Genomic DNA, 22,424 nt, shown 5'->3' with positions numbered 1-22,424 from the left:
AAGTCATTCAGGCGTTTGGATGCCAGCTCTGAATTGCTGAAAAATGTGCTTTCCTCCCTCCAACTAGTGGGCTCAGATCTTAATAGTAATAACCAATTTGTAGCCAGAACTCTTAAAATATTTGTTGCCACATCAGTGGTCTCCTTTCAGAATTTAGGAACCAAAGTGAAGCCCATGGCATGGGACCTGCTTAAGGCTTCTGTCGCTTTGGTGAACAAGACCAGAGTCCAGGCCTTCTAATTCCCGACTGGACACTTCCTTTCAGTGGCTGGTTGCCTAAGATGCTGTTGCCGTGACTGTTCCTTGAATTCCATGGATTTAGGAATGTGGAGACGCGTTTATACCCTACAGCAAAAGTTAATCAGTGAATCTCGGCCCTACAGCGACGTGGGCAGGGCTTTCATGGAGATACTGAAACTCCAGCTATGAGAACAAAACTAAAACAGGTTGTTCACCGATCTTCATTTACACAGCAGAAGGGGTGAGGGTAGGTGGGGCCCCAAGTTAGGCACAGGAAGCCAGAGTAAGACGCTTCATACCCTGCCTCCTATCCATTCCACACTCCTCAGATGGAGGTAACCGTCGGGTTGGATTGGTTTCTTCCTTGCTGAATACTAGACAAAGAATCGGGTCAGTCCTATCCCTCAATCTTGGTTTCCCTTGCTGGTAGCAGTATCATTTTGAACAATGCATGGGGATAAAGTGACTTCCGTGGAACTCAGTGCAGGAGGAAAGCATTCATTTCCCATCTTTGTGAGAGGCACGTTCTAACTCTCTCTGGCATATGGTCCAGAGAATCACATGCTCTTCACTTGAAGCAGAACAGAAAGACAGAAACATGATGAGGTTTCATCCATATACTCAGGATTCACACCCTCTCCCATTTGCCAAGAGTCTGATAACACTGGGCAGGCTCGTGGTGTCAGAAGCCAAGTCAAGAAAAAGACCAGCCAGTGTAACTCCATGGGTATGCCCGTGTCTTAGGTGTCTTAATTCAGAAGGTATGTTAAGAAACTGAGTCAACCTCCGTGATGACTCAAGTGGTATTTTACACACACGTTCATTTTGTAGAAAAATCCAAGTGATTGACATTTGTTGGATACATAGCTATTTTTCCAATACTTAGTATGTGCCTGATACCTCTCCAGACTCTTTCCAGGCATCATCTCATTGGTTCCTCTCCACGGCAGGGAGGCAGTCAGTAAGATCTCCATCTTACAGATGAGGAGACCAGCCTTAGAGCTGGTAAATGCTGATCCCAAAGACATGTGGTCAGCTACAGCCCGGTGGGATGAGAATGTGGGTCCTTCCTTGAGCACTCTTCACTGTGCCATGTTGTCTTTCTCAAGAGTCTGATTCACTGTGAGGGACACGGAAAGACAAAACCGAGCAACACTGGGCTATTCTTTTTTTCAAACAAAAGGTCTCACTTTTTATTACTGAACCAACTTATTTATGCCAAAGCATTAAAAAACAAAACAAAACAGCATTTTCCTCCAATGAAGCCCAACTGTTTAGAAAGGGTGAATTTTTCAGCAAGATGTAAGTGAACTTGATACAGCATAACTATGTGAGTTATCACATGTGCGAATCCCTACAGACCCAGCTTAGTTCTTTTCCAGTGTCTTCTCTTGGAGTTGTACCTGATTTTATTGTCAGTTTTCATTTGAATCCACTGAGGAATGGGACGATTCTATTTTTGTTTCTTGGCCAGGAATCACTTGATTCTAAAAGTGTTATGAGAAGACCTTCTCCCCAACTCAGTAAATGGCACACCTCCATTCTTCCTGTTGCTTGGGTCAAAATTTATCTTTTACATTGGGCTATTGGGACCCCATTTTTTTCTCAATTTTGGTTAAATATCTCATTTCTAAGACTACATTTCTTACTGCTTACTGGTTTGGTTTATTCAAGCCTGGACTAGGTCTCTTTTGAAAGTATTTTTTCCCAGAAAGGACCCAAAAAGGACTAACAGAAAAAAAAAATCAAATGAAGGCCTATGCGTAGTGCTGATGTGCACAAGGAGTGCCCTGCCACGCAGGGGTGTCCCCCGCATAGGGGAGCCCCACGCACAAAAAGTGCGCCCCGTAAGGAGAGCTGCCCAGTGCAAAAGAAAGTGCAGCCTGCCCAGGAATGACGCCACACACACGGAGAGCTGATGCAACAAGATGACACAACAAAAAGAAACACAGATTCCTGTGCAGGTGACAACAACAGAAGCGGACAAAGAAGACGCAGCAAATAGACACAGAAAGCAGACAACTGGGGCGGAGGGTGGGGAGGGGAGAGAAATAAATAAATAAATAAATAAATAAATCTTTAAAAAAAAAGAAATTGATTTTTTTTTTTAGGAATTATATGCCCTTTTGAGGAAACTTTTTTTATATATTAGTGAAGGTATAGGTTCACAGAAAAATACAGAGTTCCCATATATCACCCTATTATTAATACTTGCATTGGTGTATGTTATATTAGTTACAAGTGATAAAAGCACATTTTTGTAATTATACTCTTAATTGTGATCCGGGGTTTAACTGCAGGTTTACTATTTATTTTCAGCAGTTCCTTAGATATGGTGCTGATAAAATAGTTGAAATCTTCTCTCTAAATGATGGCCCATTTTGTTTATTTTGAATTATGGCATGTCCTAGCATTACCTGATTTTGTTTAGGTTCTTGGCTATGCTGCAGAAATGAACCTCAAGAGCACGCCAGGTGAGTTAGGCCAGTAATTTATTCAGGTAGGGAGGGATGAGAAATGGGAGGTCAGGGGTCCCAGGTAGAGAGGAAAGGGTTGAGAAATGACAAAGCAGGCTGATTTGCAGGCTACCGTTTTCCATTACCGATTATAAATGCCCAGGTTTACTTGCCTGGCCACATGGCAGAGGAAAAATGGCGACAGCGGAGTGCAGAGGGCAGGACGGGTCCAGAGAGCTGAGAGCGAGAGCAAGGGCGCTTGTTCAGGCCCCACTTGGCTTTTTTTTTTTTAAAGATTATTTATTTAATTCCTCCCCCTCCCCCGGTTGTCTGTTCTCTGTGTCTATTTGCTGCGTCTTGTTTCTTTGTCCGCTTCGGTTGTCGTCAGCGGCACGGGAAGTGTGGGCGGCGCCATTCCTGGGCAGGCTGCACTTTCTTTCGCACTGGGCAGCTCTCCTTATGGGGCGCACTCCTTGCGCGTGGGGCTCCCCTACGCGGGGGACACCCCTGCATGGCAGGGCACTCCTTGCGCACATCAGCACTGCGCATGGGCCAGCTCCACACGGGTCAAGGAGGCCCGGGGTTTGAACCGTGGACCTCCCATGTGGTAGACAGACGCCCTAACCACTGGGCCAAGTCCGTTTCCCCCCACTTGGCTTTTTGAACTGTTAGTTATTCCACCTCTTGGCTCATGGCAGGGGAGGGCTTCCAGCTATTTGCTGTTTCGATTGATCACCCCACCCATCAATCCCCCAGTGAGGACCCAATGATAAAATCCTTGGGGAATATCCGGGGCTTTTCCTGGCTCCCAGAAGAAGTCTTTGTTCTGGATAGCAGAATCCTGGGGGTGGGTTCCTCCAGCAGCCGTCTTGGGGGTTGCTGATGTCCACGTGGACTCTCTGCCAGGTTGCAGATCTGTCTATTGATTCCCTGCCTTACTAGCCTGCTTCCCTAGTCACTAAAAAGTTTTCTTCTTCAAGGTCTCGACTCTCGCCAGGAGAGAGATCTGCAGCAGTGCTGCAGGTTTATGGATGGCAAAGAGAGGCCAAGGACACGGGACACTCGTGTCCACGGGAGCGCAGTACCCAAAGACACAAAATTCACCTTAAAAAAGAGATCGATTCTGTGCTCTTCTGTATTTTCCAAGTTCCTTTTTTTTTCAATGAAGTATTATTTTGAAATTAGATGAAAAAAATATGCTTTTTCGACTTTGCCTTCACCCAAGTGTGTCAATCCAATCATACCCTTCCCAACGAATTAGAAGAGAGGAAAATTTTTAAAATTATGTTCTATGGCTCATGTACAAGTATTTGGATAACTTACTAAGAAGGAAGGGAGCCGCCATAGGGATGTCTTAAGGAGACTATCATTTTAAAAGAAAGAAAAACAAAAGGAAAGGAAGAGGGATTTCTCCTGTCCCATTCTACAGAGAAACTGGGTGTTTCCTTTTAGGATTTAAAATGTCTTTTGGTTCTTTAATCCATCCAGTCCATCTTCTCTCTGCCCCTTCCCTCTCCAGACACTTTCTCTCTTTAAAACGAGGCCCTTCTCAAGGATCCCGACCTCACGTGGAGGGCCCCCTTTGCCTCACAGACAGCCCTGGAGAGTTGTTCACCCACCCGCGTGTCTGCCCAGAGAAACCACGAGTCCCAAACATCCTGGTGTTTCAGGATACCCTGGGTGCTTCCCCGTTTCTTTTTTTTTTTAAAGATTCATTTATTTTTTAAATTTTATTTCTCTCCCCTCCCCCCGCCCCAGTTGTCTGCTCTCTGTGTCCGTTTGCTATGTGTTCTTCTTTGTCCGCTTCTGTTGTTGTCAGAGGCACGGGAATCAGTGTTTCTTTTTGTTGCGTCATCTTGCTGTGTCAGCTCTCCGTGTGGGCGGCATCACTCCTGGGCAGGCTGCACTTTCTTTCGCACTGGGCGGCTCTCCTTATGGGGCGCACTCCTTGCGCGTGGGGCTCCCCTACACAGGGGTGTCCCCCGCGTGGCACAGCACTCCTTGCGCGCATCAGCACTGTGCATGGGCCAGCTCCACACGGGTCAGGAGGCCTGGGGTTTGAACCCTGGACCCTCCATGTGGTAGGCGGATGCTCTTTCTGTGGAGCCACATCCGCTTCCCTTCCCTGCTTCTGAACCCAGCTGTGCCGAAGACCCCAGGATCCAGACGGTTCTGGTGCCTGCAGGGGCTTTCCCAGGCCCCCCAAACAGCCTGCAGGTCTTGGTCAGCCCCCCTGCGCAGCTCGCTTTCCTCTTCCCTCTCCAGCCCCGTAGCCCCTGGGGGCTTCTCAGCGGACTGAAGGGTAAAGGGCTCAGAGGATTTGGGGACAAAACACACACGTTCGAATACCACCGAGAAGTGGGGTCACCCCAACCTCTAGGCCCAAACAGAAGAAAAGTGGGGTGTTTGTCAGAGGCTAGGACCTTAGCTGGCCCTCTCCCGGAGGGAAGAACTTTCCCACGAGGACTCAACGTTCCCAGGCTCCCCGCAGCACCCTTGGGGTTTCAGCTGCAGCTTCCTTGGGCCTTGGCTCTCCTGGGGGCTCGGCTCCCCCTTCTTCTCTCCCCTAAGGGGTCCTCCAGGCCGGGTCCCCTGCAGGCTCCAAGTGACATCTGCAGGGCCCAGGGCAGCCTGAAATGGCCCATCCGCCGGCGCCCTGGCCCTGCCACCCCCGCCCTGGCTCCCCCACCTTTGGCCTCCACCCCTCCCCGCCTCCTCTTCCCTAGGTGCTAAGGTTTCCCAGACCTGGAGGGGATGGGGAGCTAGGAGAGGGCCTCGGGGCTTATCGGGGTTCATCAGGACCGTCTAGCTGCAGGCGCCGCCAGCTCCCCAGCCCCCTCTACCCCCCCATGACTTGAATTTCACCCTGGCCCCCCCCAGCTCCGCCCGGCACATAATGAGCTCCATTCTCTTCCAGCTCAGGGACCGGCCTGCGGGGACAGGAGTCGGCTTTCCTTGCCCGGCTGGGTTGAATTGTCCCCCCCTTTCTTCGCAGCGCAGCCAGCTGTAACCCTAGCAGCCCCCAGGCAGGGAGGGCGCCGCGGGGTGCGAGCCTGTGGGGAGCTGCTGGGGGCCAGGCCTCCCCGGGCCACCGGGCGTGCGAGCAGCAGCCGGGCCGGGGCTCTGCTTCCGGGGCCACCCTGTCACAGAGGCAGAATAGATGCCCTTCTCGCCGGCCTCGCGGGGCTCCCTGTAGAAGTTGCAGGGAGGACAGCGATGGCAGAGTTGGAAGAGAATGAAGAGAAAGGGGCGAAAAGCCCAGCAGCAGCTCTGGTGCCTGGAACCCGGCTCTGTTTCCTCCCAGGCCGGGCCGCGGGGAGTCAGCAGAGGGCACTGGGGTCACTCGAGGATCCCTGCGAACTGCATTAGGCTTAAATCATAGCACCAGAAACTGAGGTTTGAGAAGGGAAAGAACTGACCGTAACGTTTGGCTGTCACCAGAATATGGCAGCAAAGAATTCTAGAGTTTAAATTTCATGTAAAAACCTGGAGAACTTGCTAGTGGGGATAATTCAGGGATTAACTTGGCACTTAGTAGGGGTTTTTGGGTGTCTACTTTTTTTTTGAGAGAGAGACCTTAGATTTCATCAGATGCTCAAGTGTCCATAAGTCAAAGGACATTATGCTCCACAAATGTGGCAGTTTTTAAGGTCCCTGTTAACCCTTTAAGCCCCAAAGGCTGGCACTGCACACTTCCTTCCTGTTTTACTTTTGCTCTCAACTCTAGAGCTGAGGTGGACACAGGGGGAGGTATTGGATGTGGGTGTGCAAACCTTTCAGAGCAGCCAGTAGCGCTCTCTGCTGGACCTCAGGCCTTGGGGTGAAGGTGGAGGGGTGGAAAGTGCACCCACCTCACCGAGAAATAGAACAAAGGGACCTTCCGGTAGAAGCCCAGAAGCTCCTCCAAAGTCTGTTAACACTTCTAGCGATGGCAGCCCATAATGCAAGACCTGTGCTTCATTGACCTTAGCCTAGTGATCAAGGATGTGTCGTGGCCCAGGAGACCTTTTATCCCAAGTGTTTTACCTCAGGGTGGCGGTACTCTTCGCAGCACCCAGCTCAGTGCCTCCCCATCCTCCTTTCCTCTAACCCTTACGGAGTTACCCGTTGGCCTGTGGCCCTGCATCTCAAGTTCGCGTTCAGCCCTTTTCCTTCTCACTCCCTGTCAAACTCACATGTTCTTCTCGGGACTTGCTTATCTCTTCCGTAGAAACTGGGGCACGTCACCCTGGCACAGCAGTTGGGTGTCTGACATAGAATAAGGGAAGTTCCTCGTGCTTTCACCTCCTCAACCCGATTCTCTCGCTGCCAGATGTGGCCAGGCCAGCTCATTAATCATTTCAATAGCTGCATTGTCTAGGTCTCGCCCAAGGAAGACAAGTGACATTTAAAAGCCACTGAATATGCATTTGAGTCTGTCTCTGTATTTTTCTGTGTCTTTAACCCAAGGGTTGGGGTTTGGGACCAGATCAGATGCACCAACGTCATCCCTGTTATTCCTTTGTTCAGCCATCCAAACCACCCCACCCCACTCCCAAACCAGCCCCCCACACCCTCTAGCTCCCCAGATGTGTTTCCATGTCCTTCATGTGAACAATGATTTGCTTCAGCAAATCCTTTTGAGGCGTGAGAGATGTTTCTAGGCTGAGAAGTGTTTCTAGGCTGTCGTGTCTAAGGAAAAGGCAGAAAGATAAGCTTGGAGCAATTCTGTGGTCTCCAGACCTCCTGGGCTCTGAGGAACAAGGACGAGCCAGTGCAGACCCAGGCACAGGTCCAGCAGACCTGGCTGCTAAGATGAGGCTCTTCCCGCATGGGTCATATGCTCTTTACCTTGCTGGCCATGCTTCTTTCCAAGAAAATCCCGTTCAACTACAAACTCTTGGAAGATGGTGGCCATGCTTCCCAAGGATGTCCCCATCATCTTCCTGCCCCACCAGAATCCTCTGCCCATGTTCTACCCAGGCCAGTGGCAAAACGTCACACAGTGTTCAATACAATGGCCAATCCCATTGAAATGGAAAGAGCAAAGCTGGAATCAGTGAATTCAGGAGCAGGTGAGAGAAGACACTTTCATCATCCTTAACTTGCTGGGCCCTGGGAAATTCAGGGGATAGACACCATGGTATCTTGGACTCAGAATCTAGAACCGGAAGCTGCTCTGGTTTTGTTAGCAGCATGCCAGAGTCATGAAAGAGCAAAGGCACTACAGCCAGGCCAGCTGACTCTCAAATACTAGCTCAGGAATGAGAGAGCAAGGTGTTCTTTTTAAAAGATTTATTTTATTTACTTTCTTTTTGTTTATCCCCCTTCCCCCAGTTGATTCTCTCATCTGTCTGCTCGTGGTTTGCTTGTCTTCTCCGGCAGGCACCGGGAACCAAACCCGGGACCACCCACATGAGAGGTGAGTGCCCAACGATCTGAGCCACATTTGCTCCTTGCAGGCTGTGGCCTCTGCTTGTTGCAGTGGGGGTGGCACCTAAGCGCGTGGCAGCAGGGGGCAGTGTCTGCTTGTCTTCTTTTAGGCCGCACCGGGACCTGAACCTGTGACCTTCCATGTGATAGGTGGCCACCCAAGGGGTTGAGCCACATCCACTTTCCTGAGAGTAAGTTATTTAATCTGCGCTTTTCATTCTTCTATCCAATTTATTTTCCTTTTCCATATAATGTTTTTATGAAGACTAAATAACTTATTATATAAAATGCCCATAGACATATTCCCTCCAAGCCTTAGCCAGTCCTTTAAGACCTAGATCAAATGCCAGCTCCTCTTCTGGCCCAGGCTGAAAGCTTTCTCTTCTTTTTAACCCCCTGTACATTTTATCTGAACCTTCATAAGAACATGCCGCTTTCTATCTTGTATCATAACTAATTAAATAAAGCATTATTTCCAGGGCCAGAGAGCTTGCATCTTCATACAAAAGTATACTCATTCCACACCTAGCACCCAGTAAATATTAGTTGAATGAATGAATAAGTGAATTTATGTATTTTGAAGCATTTTCTCTTACTTCTGAGAAAACCGTATGAACTGAAAATGTTTTTGTCATTCAACAATGCATTATGTTTTCTATGATGTTTCCTTCATCAAAAATCCTCAGTGTTCTAATTAATTTTTCAGGCAGGCAGATGAAAAGAGTAAAAGGATAGCTAGTTGGCTACAGTTGTATAGAAAAACTTTTCATTTGTAGAATATTCCTGGACTCCAGCCTTCTTCAAACACAAATACTCTTCACTTTTGAGCCAATAAGCCATTCTGCCTTCCCAGAAAAGGTTGCTTCTTCTGTAACATTCCATTTTGGCTTTCAGAATAGAAGCTAGACTTCAGCATTGTGTGAATCTCTTATTTTTTAAGCATTTATGGAGTGTATGTTACCTTTATGGCTGAAAAATCCTAGCAATGTGAGCAGACTTCCAGATGGAAGTTTAATAGAATAAAAGAATATTTGCATGCCACTTGTACATTTATTCACACTTAAATATCTGGAGTGTTGTATTTTTTATATTGCCCTTATACAGTTTAAATAAAGTTTATCTTTAAAAAAGCATGTGGAAAAAAGCAATATAAAGATGTATTTACAATGATGTATGTACTCTTAGTACAATGAAATTGTTTAATTGACATATCAATAGCTTAGTACATTTAATTTTCAACTTATATAACCAAGAAGTCCCAGTGGGCAATCAAGACACTAGGCCTTCTCTTGCGAAAACACAGCTGTTGTTTTGAAAAAACAGTATGATTAACAGAATTTTCAGGAAGAACTGTGTCAATGAAAATTAATTTTGAGTTGTCCTCCTATGAAATGCACTCAGCATGTACATATATTTCTACCTTAACTTGCAACATCCAAATAGAAAAGCACATTGCTGGAACTTCCTTGTCATAGTCTCCCAGATCTAAATCCCAAATACCTATACTATAAACGGAGACACTTTGAAGATGGAAAGTTTGCTATTATTCCTACGTTTGAGGTGAAGCCAGAATAGCTAAGGAAGTGACCTCAGAGGAAAAGTCAACACTGCATTTATATTTAGGAGTCATTTCTGTAGAGGTGAATGCTGAAGCCGTGAAGTGCATGAGATCTCTAAAGGAGACAGTGCAGGGAAGCAAGTATGGAGGACCAAGGATGAACTTCACAGTAAGGCACAGGTTGGTAGAAGGAAAGAAATTCCACCAAGGAGATGTGGGAAGATTTTTAACTCACATAAAATAGGCAAAGGGATGTCAGCATGTCAAGACAGAGGAAGAAGCCAACAGAGTCACGCCACGGAGGTTGGGGACGTCTGGCTTAGCTGGATTTGGACATTGGGGATAGTAGTATGACATCTGAAAAAGTGTTTCCATTAACATGGTAAACACAGAAGCTGAATCTGATGAGCTAAGCAACTGATGAGGAAGTGGGAAAAAATGAAATTTCTCAAATATCAACTACTAGAACAGGTCTGGCACCAAAATAAAAGAAATATGGAAACCCCAAGAGAACAGCCTCCAGGGACAATAGTTCCAGAAGAGAGAAGACGTTGGAAATATTTAAAACCAAGCAGGAAGAAGCTGATGGGGAACAAGAGTCTGCAGATCTAGAAAGGGAGTAATTGAGACAACCACCCAAGTAGGTGAGAAGAGATGGGGTCAGGAATGTAGGTGGAAAGGGGTGGGGTCAGGGATAGGGGTGGGCAAAGTTACACTTGGAAGGAGAGGGGACCACAAGGTGATAGAGCCATGTGATGATATAGCTAATGTGATATGAGAAAGACTAAGAAAGAAAAGAGTATCAAAGCTCCTTCCTCGGGTTTCTCAGCAAAATAGGTTATGTGAAGCGCTGTGGGGGGAAGCAGCCTAAGAAATCTGAAAGCCTGGAACAGTCATTGAAGGAACCGTACTTCAGTCAAAACAGATGCTCTAAGTTAGACGCTCCAGGCCCGCAGGAGCCCGGTTGAAGGAAGAGACCCTTCTGGTGGGCTGTAACTTGTTCAAGGCAATCTCTCTACCTTGGGAGCAGAAGGGAAGGAAATGGATGGTGTGGACAGAGGGCCGGGGATCAGTGTGACACTGGGCCAAGGGGGTGAAGGAACCTCAGATTCCACTAAGTGTTAGCCATTGTAGGTGCTCAGCAACCACTGAATCAACAGTGCCGTGCTTGAAACTGAATGAGATAAGAAGACGCTTCAGGGAGGCGGACTTGGTTCAGTGGATGGGAGGTCCATGGTTCAGACCCCAGGCCTCCTTGACCCATGTGGAGCTGGCCCACGTGCAGTGCTGATGCACGCAAGGAGTGCCCTGCCACACAGGGATGTCCCCCGCGTAAAGGAGCCCCACGTGCAAGGAGTGCGCCCCGTAAGGAGAGCTGCCCAGCACGACAGAAAATGCAGCCTGCCTAGGACTTGTGCCATACACACGGAGAGCTGACACAACAAGATGACACAACAAAAAGAGACAGATTCGCGTGCCACTGACAAGAGAAGCGGACAAAAGAACACGCAGCGAATGGACACAGAGAGCAGACAATGGGGAGGGGGGGAAGGGGGGGAGAAGGGGAGAGAAAGAAAATAAATCTTTAAAAAAAAAGAAGACACTGCAATTCCGAAGATGTTCCCACTTGCTGCAGCTCTGTCTGCTCTCTTCCTTGCACTGAACACTCTCCATCTTTGGAATGGTTTCCTGACTTATGTCCTATCTTCTTGGTTGTCCCATCTTTGTGTTCAAATAACAGCCCATGGCAAAATTCTCTTATCATATTTGTCATACTCTATTTTAAGATTTGTATTATTTTTCCAGTCTCCTGCTGTAACTGTGAACGCTGGGGAGGCATGAACTGTATTAGTCTCCCCCTGAAGCCCTGGGCCTGGCATACTGGAACTCAAGATATACTGCGGTCACCAAACGAATAATTTAGCATTTATTTGGCAACTCAGAAAACGTCTTCCTCAGAATGAAGACCATAGGACCTTAGAAATTATCTAGTCCTATTTCTTCATTTTATAGAGAAACCATAAGCCTAGAGAGGTCGTTTTGCAGTCCTCTATATCCGTTCCTTACTTGTTTTCTCTCTAATGCAGACTAGTGGTGATGCCTCACGCTTGTTCTATATCTGTTTTTGTTCTAATTATGTGTTGCTCCGTTCAGAATTTAGTATAGAGCAATCTGAATCTAAACAAGATCTAGCACAAACTCAGGACTGGGAGAACTCTGAATTGTTATCTGAAGAGGGAAAAGGTCCCTGAGTCAAAAGGATGAGAAAACAAGCAAGCAGATGGTCAAAGTGCGTGCACGTGGTGTGATGGTTTATTTTGTTTGCTTGGATTATTTTGAATGACTCAATGAGAAGACACTAAAGCTATGGACAAGGGGTATAAGTCCCACAGAGAAGCTCAGGAATGAATACTTCAAATTTGCTCTTCTACATGGTAATTTGCATTACTTTACTATTATTCTCCCCAGGTCATTACTCCCATCTACGTATCATTTTGAGTAATTCAGAAATTCTGACAAGCAATATAGTCAGAGTCATCATGCTTTCTTCTCTACAGTCACAATTCCATTTTCCCTCAAAACCTAAACACACCAATATGTTGTTTTTAGATGTCCCTCTTACAAATGATAAAGAAAAATGTCTCTTGAATTTGAACTATCTTGTCCCCTACTTCTTACTAAAAACTGACTGAAATAAATAAAGTTACATTTCTAAGTTATTTCCCTAGCTGTGTCATTTTATTTTGTTTAGCTCAATCAAGGTCTTATGGTCTTAAGAGTGCTTCATCTTTTAATAGCAACATTGTAAATATTCTGGGTTGTTCGAGGAGAGGAAAAAAGGAACCCATATTTTTATTGATTCAGTTTAGCCAAGAGATAAATTTAAAGGAATTAATTTTGTCCTTAATGCACCTATGAGGATACATGATTCAATTAAATATTTAATGTTGCGCTGATAGGAACAGAGAGACATGCTTCCCAATTCCCAGTGGTCCTGTGTCCTCTGTGCAGCTGCCTGGCTCTGATGGGATGCTCAGATGGTTTTTTCCCTCCCAACACCCCCTCCCACTAGCCTCAAGTAGCGAATCACTGAAAAGTCAAATGGAGGAAGATAAAGCACCTAGCACCGTTGAGTAGAAAACTTTCGGCCCACAGCTCTTCATTTTTATTTTGGGAATATGAAACTTGCAATTCAAAGAACCTGCAGGAAGACCCATTCAGATGTCTTCCTTTTTCAGATGGGAGAGGGGATCAGAACCTAGAGTCAGTGGTTTTGCTCAAGGCCCTTGCTAGCGAAGGATTATGACTCAATAACATTAGCTATTCTGATGAAAACCAGACTTAGCTCCTCTAATTGCAACGTATTTCTTAATCTTGCTCAATTACTCCTTTAGTAATTTCCCTTATTTATAGATGCCCAAGGAAAAGAAATGCTTGTCCAGGTGGCGGGAGAGTGTCAAAGCTAACAACATGAATTCTGGAGGTCTGGCCCGGCCCTTCTTAAGTCTTTTAATAACCTGGGGAAAAATCACTCAGCTGCATTCTGCCTCAGTTTCCCCATCTGAAAAGCAATTTCCTCCTTTCCTCTGTATCTCCTTTAAAGAGCCTGCTAATTAAACTGCACATGGCCAACAGAAAATACTATGTATTCCAATCACATCCGAATATCTTAAGTTTAGCTAACACTGGTGTGGGATTCCAACCTCACACATATCAGTTTCTTGCTAAAACAGGAAAATCAAATGGGCATCCCTTGTACGAAAAAAAAGAAGAGATGAATACAACTAGTCTTCGCTTTTGGCTTGATCTAAAGTCACTGCAGGACACCAGAGGAGAGAGAAAAGTACTGTCTGTCTGAAGCAAAAACATTAAAATAGAAGCTCAACCTTGCTACTTTTTCCTTATTTGTGGGTTTCTTTTTCCGACGGGGAGAATCAGCGATGGGTACCGCATTGGAGTAGTTTTTCTCTGCTCTTAGATAAGGCGGGCATGGCAGTGGCAGGCATTGCTTAGAAACCTCCTTGTCTCTGCCGTGTGCAAGCCCACACCCGGGACAGCATTTTATTTCTCCAAGTGCTACCCAAGGGGCTGGGCCACTTGGCTCCAGGACTGTCTGCCCACCTGGGACGGAGAGAAGAGCAAGGCCCCCTGGCCAGCTCTGGCTCCTGCTCTGCTTTCTCCAAGTTCTAAAATATGTAAGCAACCTGCAGCAGTCTGGGCTGGTCGGCTTCCTAATGTCCGGCACGAAAAGGGCCAGCTGGGGTGTGGGGGATGGGGGCATCTATAAATAACAAGGTGAGAGGCCCCCACGTCTGTGACTGGCCACGGCTGAAAGGCTGGAGAGAGAGAGCAGGTCACTGGGGCAGGACGCTGCAGTGCCCCAGGCCTGGCTTACTCTCCCGAAGCTGTCTGCGTCTGACCGGAACATGTGGATGACATTTTGCTGCCCTGATGGTTCCCACAGGAGGATCGACACGATAAACAATTTTCTTAACTCTGATTTTCTCCCCAAGCTCTAAAGGCGCTTTCACATTCCATACACGAGCTCGGCATTCCCAGCCCTACGGAGCCTCTTAGGGGGGCCGACGCAAAGCCTTCAGCTCTAGCCCGTGTCCAAATACTGTATTTCTCTGACCACAGTCTTCATTTGTCTTCCGTTTGGCTCAAGTCCCTCCCTTGCGTCAGTCTGCTTTCCCGACCGCACCCCGCAATCAGCTGGGATCTGGCTTATGGCACCCTGGGCTCCTGAAAAGACCAGCAAAGCAAAAAGCTAAAAAGGAGGCGCTGCGCAGCAGCAGCGGGCTCACGGCCCCCTGGTAGCGTGAACTGGCTTTCGAGGGGGGATTCAGAATCAGGAGGGTGACATCGACTGACTTCGTAAGCCCCCCTGGATTGCAAACTTTTCCTTACAGGGCCAGAGCTTTTCAAGTTCTGAAATCAAAGAAAGCCCCTGGTTCATGCTGAGATATGGGATTCTTTTAGGACTCTGTAGGCTGAATGTGCCCGTGGCTTCCTGGGCTGATAAGAGTCGGGCCTGACAGGTTCTACCCTCCAGGCCAGCACCGCCCCGTGTGATTTATCACCTCCTGGGGGAACCGGAGCAGAAGAGGTCCAGGAATTAATGACAAAGGCTGACAAACTCCCAAGTAAAAGAGGTCTCATCCAACTGGTCGACTCTCCAGCCCCAGGAACAGGCCAGGGAAAACACATCCACGTTGGCTTTGAAAGCATGTAGGTAGTGGAATGCCGAGGAGAGAGCTCACCAGCAAAGGCAACTAACTGGTTTACAAAGCCCAATCAGCGAGGCAGCAGTTTCTGGGATGTGGATGTTCTATTTTCAATCACTTCTTTTTTGGAAATGGCCACGCGTTTCACGGCAGTGGCAAATCCTCTCCAAAGAAAAAGACCTAATTGTTTACAACGATCAAATCTATGTGCTATTTGCAAGACCCCTGTTCTGGGCCCGATTAGAGATTCCCTTGAGGCAGAGCTTGGCCACACTCCTGGAGAATGAGACTACTGAAAGGAGAGAGTCTTATCCTTTAGTATAAGGAAAAAAGCAGGGGACCCAAACTTGGCTGCTTCCACAGAAAAACAAAATTTGTGACCACCGGAAACAGTCACCTTACGGAAGGCTGTGAGCTGGACAAGACAATTGGTACAAGACATATACTTTCTTGTTTGTAGCTGTGACCTCTCCCCCCTGGGGTGCTGTCATGTCTCTTCTGTAGATAGGGAGGGGGAAGGCAGGAAGAGGAAGGAGAAGGAAATAACATTTTCACTCAAGCTTCCCGCCCTGACCCTCTGCTCAAGCAGATGATGGACCGACACTCCACAGGGGTAGGTTATGGGATGCAGTTCATTGCCAAGAGATGAGGCACATACAGGGAACACGGTGAGCTGTGCTACGTGGTCATCAAAGGCCACCCCCTGGCATGCCCTCTTGCCTGGAAGGCCACCGCTTTCAGAGTCCCTTGGACCTTCCCAGGCCAAATGCCATCTCTGTGTCAAAAGGATGAGATGCCAGGTAATTGCTGTACTCCCCGTCTATCAGCTTGGCGGCGTTCCTGGCAAACCAGCAGTCTATCTGTTCCTCCCCATTGTAGATCTTCCTCTGTTTCCAGACCACCGGGGCTCGGTGCCCTTTCACCTTCAGGACCGTCTCAGGCCTCTCGCCCGCCCCGGGGAACGGAGGATCGAGATTCTTGCCGAGTCCTGTGGGCTCCTCTGTGAGTTTAGCCTCCTGGTTCAGGAACTGACCTGGGAGGAACCAAAAAAACAGCATCAGGTCTAAGGTAAATGCAAAACATCGTTTTGAAATCGGACCTCTGTTTGGGCCATGGAATGCACATGGACTATCAAGAGGAGGGAAGAAAAGCATGCTGTCAGTGGCGGGAGGGTTTTTAATTGATCACAGTCTAGGGCTGGGCTCTCCCGCAGGCGTTCCCATGTTTTTCTGTATCAGTGCTGCAGCATGTGTTTTGGGGAAGGGAGAGTACTGGAGAGGAGAGGGCTGAGGTTTTATTCCTAGTGACCTGCCACTTCTGGAAGCTGCTAGATGCTGACACTGGAAAGTTGCCTAACTCCCAGAGATAAGCTCAGACTCCTACTGAACTGGGGAAGATAAAATGGGGCACACACCCAGGGAAGAAAGGTCAGGTTTTCTCCCCCTCTCCCTGACGTTAAATGCCCTCCACTCCATCCACTTAGTGGATTTGCATAGGGGTGGGGCATGGAAAGCCATCGGTTTGGTCCACCTGTTACTCAGACTCAGGCTCAGCCATCGGTTTGGTCCACCCGTTACTCAGACTCAGGCTCCCCCAGGTCAAGTGAGGGCAGCTCAGGTCAAGTGAGGGAAGGTTCACGCAGCTCCGCGTCTGTGCGAGGGAGCTCGCCTTTGGCAGGCGTTCCCTACACAGAGGCTTCCAGCTCAAGTGCCAGGAAATCCTGCCTTCTCAACCGAGCCCTGGCAACGGCTCGCTCTTTACTTTGGGGCAAGAGGCCTGCTTGAAGCTGCACGTTGAAGAGAGACAGCCAGCCGGGGGAAGGGGGGGGGACACCGCCTGCTGCTCGCAGCCACGTGGCTGGCTCCCGAGGAAGGAATGTATTTCTCGGGCTTGGGGCTCGCTGTGCACTGCCCTTTATGTGTGACTTCTTGCTGAGAGGTAAGACACCACACACTAAGACACCACGATGATTATGTCCCCGTTGCTTTGCTCGCTGTCCCAGAATGCTAGTGAGAACTGGCTTGTAAAGCCCACTCCTATTCTCAGAAAGCCATAGAAGACAAGAAATCAACATTTTGTCGCACCCACACACACAAAAACAAACGACCACATTCTACTGAATTTCCTGAGCAAGCTAACACCGGCACCATCGCTTCCCTTTGGGGAGCTCACTGTAGCTTCTAAGCCCGAGGTGGGCAAGAGGGCAGCTGCTTACCCAACAGTCCATGGCAGCTGCTGGAAAGCCCTCTGCTGTTGGAGATGTAGAAGCCCAGGTGGTCTCGCTGGAAAGGCGCGGGCTTTTTGTAGAGGTGAATGAGGATGACAAAGGCAACGGTGCCCTGGATGGTGACGGTGACACTGGCGTTGGAGGACACCGATACCTCCAGCCCCCGACTCCCCACCACCGCGCTCTGGTTACAAGGGAGGACCAGCCTGTCGCCACCATCCAAGATGACTCTGTGGGGCGTGATCTCGAGATAAGACCTCTCTGGTTTGTTGACAAGGATGGTGATGGTGCGGAAGTAGGTGCGCTGTTTCTTGTGACCATTCGGGGGAGCCGGGGCCCCGATTAATTCTCCATTCACTGTCACACCTCCAAGGCAGAGGGGAAGAGAACAACGGTGAGAAGAGCTACCTCCTACCCCCTTTTCACATTTAAGTCATCTAATCAGAATCTCCCTCCTCCTCTGGGTCTATCTTTACAGCTCCATCACCTGGAATATTATCTGACACACAAGGAGGCCATCAGTGCTTACAGAATGAGGGAATGGAGTCATACTCCATTTTTCCACATCTGACCAGTATCTTGGAAGGGGAAGGGTCATCAACCACGCTGAGGTCAAGGTACCATCGAGGGGATTTTATTCGTTTGCTTTCATTCCAGTGTTCGACTAGAGCGGTACCAAGGCTTGTACGTCCCCAACATGTTTTGTCTCTACCAGGTGCCACTGATCTGAAGTTGGAGATCTTGTGATGCCATTCAGCAAGGTGGGATAATGCAAAGATCAGGATTTCCTGACTCCCAAAGCTCAAGTTCTTCCACTGACTAGGTGTGCATCTCTGGGACAAGTCAGTTTTACAAACTGAGCCTCAATGTCCTTGTCCGTAAAATGGCGGAATGTAAGAGCTACCTAACAAAATCACAGTGAGGCTCCCCTGGGATTACATATGTATGCATTAGCTGTAATTTGCCAACAAATGTAACTGCTCTCTTTTTTCATTCACCATATTAATACAGCTGCAGCTTTTCTTGACTCCGAGCAAGGCCTGTGAACCAAGCCCTTGAGGTTCCATGCCCAAGAGCCAACAGATGGCAATTCCACCCGGGCTGTGTGAGGCTGAATTAGGTGACGCATGTTAAACGTATTTTGCTCTCAGGCGAAGAGGCAACTGCAATAATAAACCATCACTATATCATTAACTAAGTCCTGTTTTCTCTGCTTTGGGGCTCATCTTCCCAATGAATCTTGACTAGCAACGTCTTTGACCTTCCAGGGGAAAAACAGTCTTCCCTGGGGCGAGAGGCCAGGGGCAGAGGAGAAATCAGAGTAAGGAAAAGGCCAGGGGCTTCAGCCTCAAGGCTCTAAGCATCTTTGGGCTGCGTCTCCCATCCTACACCCCCTGCTCTGCAAAGACGCCAGGAAACAGCGCCTCGGAGGGCAGGCGCTTTCACGGAGGACGGCAGTTCACTCTCGAGAAACGAGAAGAGGCTCAGCTTGAGGCCAAAGCCTGTAAGAGAACAAGGCGGGAACGCAGCCCCAGCATCAAACATTCAATAATGACATGCCACGTGTTGGCCGGCCATGGGCCATCCGTAACTTAACCCTCCAAGAAGTCCATTTACTCAGAGCTGAGCAATCCAGTCAACGCACACTACTTGTGGTGGTTACGTGCCATAAAGTCACCTCCAACCCTGAATGACTGGATACAGAACCGTCGCTCCAAGGGGAAATATGCGGTTAGGTTCCGACGAACCTCTGTTCACAACGTTTTCGTCAACTAATCAGTATATATCCTGGTTTCATGTGTGTTTGTTTAAAAGACACCATAATTAATACATAGTGTTGATTCATGAGCCCTGTAACCCACGCCTGAGTCGAGTTTATCTAACACACCTGTTTTCTCCACAAGGCAGCCTCCTTGCACCGAGGAACTTCAGTTCTATACTTGGGGACCATTTTAAACAGTGAAAGCAAAAAAAAAAAAAAAATGCACAAAAATGTGACAAACATGGTGCTAAACATATTGTGAAAGGGACACCTGCTTACGGCACAAGAGCTGGAACCAGAAGGCGGAGCCTCGCCTCCTTCGACCTCAGCTGAGAACGGGTGCCCCCGGGCGCTCGTGGGCATCGGCTGCGCACGTGCCCGCGAATGACCGTGAAGGCGGGGCGAGTATCGATTAGGGCGTTCCAAATAAATTTCAGCAAGTAGGTAAATTCTCAAATATGGACTCTATGAATAATGAGGATCAGCTGCACAGCATGTCCAGTCCAATCTCGCCCTCACAAAGCCAGGCTCACGTGCCTGTCCACACAGCTGTCACCAAGGGACTGTCGCCGGCATTGAACAAGAGCAGCTTTTTATACACGAATCCCTTTTACCGGGTCTTTCTATAGACAGAAGGGGGTCAGGGCCCATCTTACATAGGGGCCCGCTTCACACAGAGCTGTGTCATGAACATCTGGGGTTTACCTCTAAATCAATGAATGGAGATAATTGAGTTTGTCAGTCTAGCATCTCCCTACCACTACGACATAGTAATAATAACGTAATACCATGGATTTCTATACACTTAGACTTTTATAAAACAACCTCATATCCATTATTTAATGGGATCATCATGAGAGTCCTGTGAGGTAGGTAGAACAAGGATCATTACCTCCGTCTTGCAAGGGAGGCAACAGAAGCCCAAGGCCATACAACGAGTAAGTCAGTCATAAAGCAGGGCTTCAAATGCCTGCCTTTCTGACTCCAAGCCCAGAACACAATCCACTCCCTTTCATTCATCTTCCACCATAGTCACTCAGCATCTCTAATATGCTCCTTTTACAGCTGGACACGCATCTTAAGGATGATGGTGTGTAAGTACGACCTTGCCCTGTGCCCACCTACCACAAAGGAATGGATAGGGTGTCCGCCTACCACATGGGAGGTCTGCGGTTCAAACCCCGGGCCTCCTAGACCCGTGTGGAGCTGGCCCATGCGCAGCGCTGATGCGCGCAAGGAGTGCCGTGCCACGCAGGGGTGTCCCCCGCGTAGGGGAGACCCACGTGCAAGAAGTGCGCCCCGTAAGGAGAGCCGCCCAGCGCGAAAGAAAGTGCAGCCTGCCCAGGAATGGCGCCGCACACATGGAGAAATGACACAACAAGATGACTCAGCAAAAAGAAACACAGATTCCTGGTGCTGCTGATAAGGATAGAAGCAGTCACAGAAGAACACACAGTGAATGGACACAGAGAGCAGACACCTGGGGGGAGGAGAGGGGGAAGGGGAGAGAAATAAATAAAAAATCTTTAAAAAAAAAAAAAGGAGGACAGAGAGAACTTACCAGAATGCAGGTGGTCAGAGACCAGCCTGAGGATGTCCCCGGGTTGTCCATCGATGTTAAAGCAGACAGTGAGATTGCTCAAGGGGAAATCCACAACAAAATGGGGATCTCCATCAGCTGCCAGGGCAGGGGAGAAAAAGGAGAGAAAGAGAAAGAAATTGGCAGGGTACCTTCCATGCTTAAGTACTGTTTTGTCTTTTCTAATGAATTACTGCAACCCTGACAGCAATCCTGTATGGTAAGTATCCTCAGATTGTAAAATGAGGAAGATGACTGGGAAGTGACGTAACTCACCGAAGCTACCTGGGTAGTATGTGGTGAAGTACTCTAAATTCAAATACAATGCTCCTTTCACCCCAAGTTGGCTAAACATCGACAACTAAGCCTTGATAGGAAGACGGGGCATGAAAAGGAAAGAATTAGTGCCCTATGCTCTCAGCTATTACGGAGGCCACATTCTTCCATTTCAACCCATGGGCTTTTCCCCACATTGTTGACTTTCTCCTTAGTTACCCAGGTGAAGAGAGCTGAATGAGGACCCTTCCTTTCCTATTAGAGGGCCAAGGTCCTCTCCTGGGAGCTGCAGGCTCCATCAGAAACACAGCACCAGCTGGGGCCAGTCCTGGAGAAGGGCAGTGATAGCCACGTCCACCGAGGGGTGGTGAGGCCCGATGCGTAAACATCGGTAGGAGACTGTGGGGTGGTCAGTGCTGGCACGGAAACCCTTCTTTTGGGTCACACTGATTTGACTGCTCTCCAGTTTCTGTCCACGGATGAGACCACAATGTTTGGCTGGGCCCCTGCCCCTTGCCCATTCTCCTCCTTTTCACCTCTATTAAAGGCAAACAGCCTTGCCTCTTATTATACAGACAAAATATTTCCCAAGAGTCTCTATCAATTCTCCTATCTTATAGATCGGAGATTTGGTGTCTCTCAAGTAAATACCAAATACACATCTCCGAACACCTCTCCACTTTATGTGCACATGTGTGTGCAGTGGATGTCTGTGGTGGGAGATGTGCGGGAAGGAGGAGCTCAGTCTTTCCAAACGACAAGAAACTTGATGCCCTTGATGCACCTGCTGAGAAGCCCTCTCTGCCTCCAGCTTGGCTCATAGAGGCCCTTGGGAGAATCTGGCCCTTGTCTTTGGGAAGTGCCTCAATCACCCTATGAATAGCAACAGATAAGGAAATACAAGGTGTCAGTCTTTTGCAGATAGAAAAAAGTGACACCCATATTTCTCGCCCTCTTTAAGTGTGAATAGAGCTTATGTGACAGTTCTCTGAAAGTATGAAGGGGAGCCAATATGGCTCAGTTGTTGAGGGCTGGCTTCCCACATACAAGGTCCTGGGTTCAATCCCCGGCCCAGAACCTAAAAAAACCCAAACAACTTTGCTCCTTGTGAAAGTATGTGCTTGTATTGCATCATTCCTACTCAAATATTCCAATCCCCAAAGAAAGAGGCTGCTTGCTCCAAAAGGATGGGGGTGGGGGAAAGGGGACTCAAAGTCATTATATCCATGCAGCATCAAGAGGGCTTTTCACCATTCCATAAAGCAGGTGTGTGTTCAAAGGAGTTACATCCTGTCCGCTGGAGGCATGTGTGTCTCTATCCCCCTAGCTCCTGGCTTTAACATACAAAGTTCACAGAGCCAGAGCCCATCAGAGAAAGACAATACTAAGGTTTGCAACATTTTAAGAACAACACCTAGCCCTTATGTTGTCATTCCATCTGGATTTTTACTATAATCCCGGGAAGTTGGCAAGGGGAAATTTTTATGACATTTTTATCTGTTTTTCCCTTCGACAGCCAAGCATTTAAAAAGAAATGAAAACAAAAATCCCTGCATGTCACTGATATTTGTGACACCAGAGCCTGCACGCACGTGTGCCTCAGATCTCTAAAACAAATGCCTTTTAAGCCCAGTGATGATCAAGATGCACTCCTGCTATCCATCTAGTCCTTTCGTTAGGGCCATT

At 48.1% G+C, this 22,424-nt stretch overlaps 1 protein-coding gene across 1 annotated transcript in view; it reads right to left on the bottom strand.

Annotated features, from left to right (window-relative positions):
* Window positions 1-9,138: 9,138 nt before the first annotated feature.
* Window positions 9,139-22,424, bottom strand: part of ITIH5 (inter-alpha-trypsin inhibitor heavy chain 5) — a 105,075-nt gene continuing 91,789 nt past the window's right edge. Inside the window, exons 12-14 of the mRNA XM_004480071.5 lie at window positions 20,445-20,561; window positions 17,110-17,487; window positions 9,139-15,927 (exon numbers count right to left, since the gene is read on the bottom strand). Of these exons, the coding sequence (XP_004480128.2) occupies window positions 15,632-15,927; window positions 17,110-17,487; window positions 20,445-20,561 (791 nt within the window). The 3' untranslated portion in view covers window positions 9,139-15,631. The remainder of the gene's footprint in view (window positions 15,928-17,109; window positions 17,488-20,444; window positions 20,562-22,424) is intronic.

Source organism: Dasypus novemcinctus, chromosome 20 (assembly GCF_030445035.2).
Source record: "Dasypus novemcinctus isolate mDasNov1 chromosome 20, mDasNov1.1.hap2, whole genome shotgun sequence".
Classification (NCBI taxonomy): Eukaryota; Metazoa; Chordata; class Mammalia; order Cingulata; family Dasypodidae; genus Dasypus; species Dasypus novemcinctus.
Note: the sequence above shows the minus strand (reverse complement) of the source record. Positions and strands in the feature narration are given on the sequence as shown.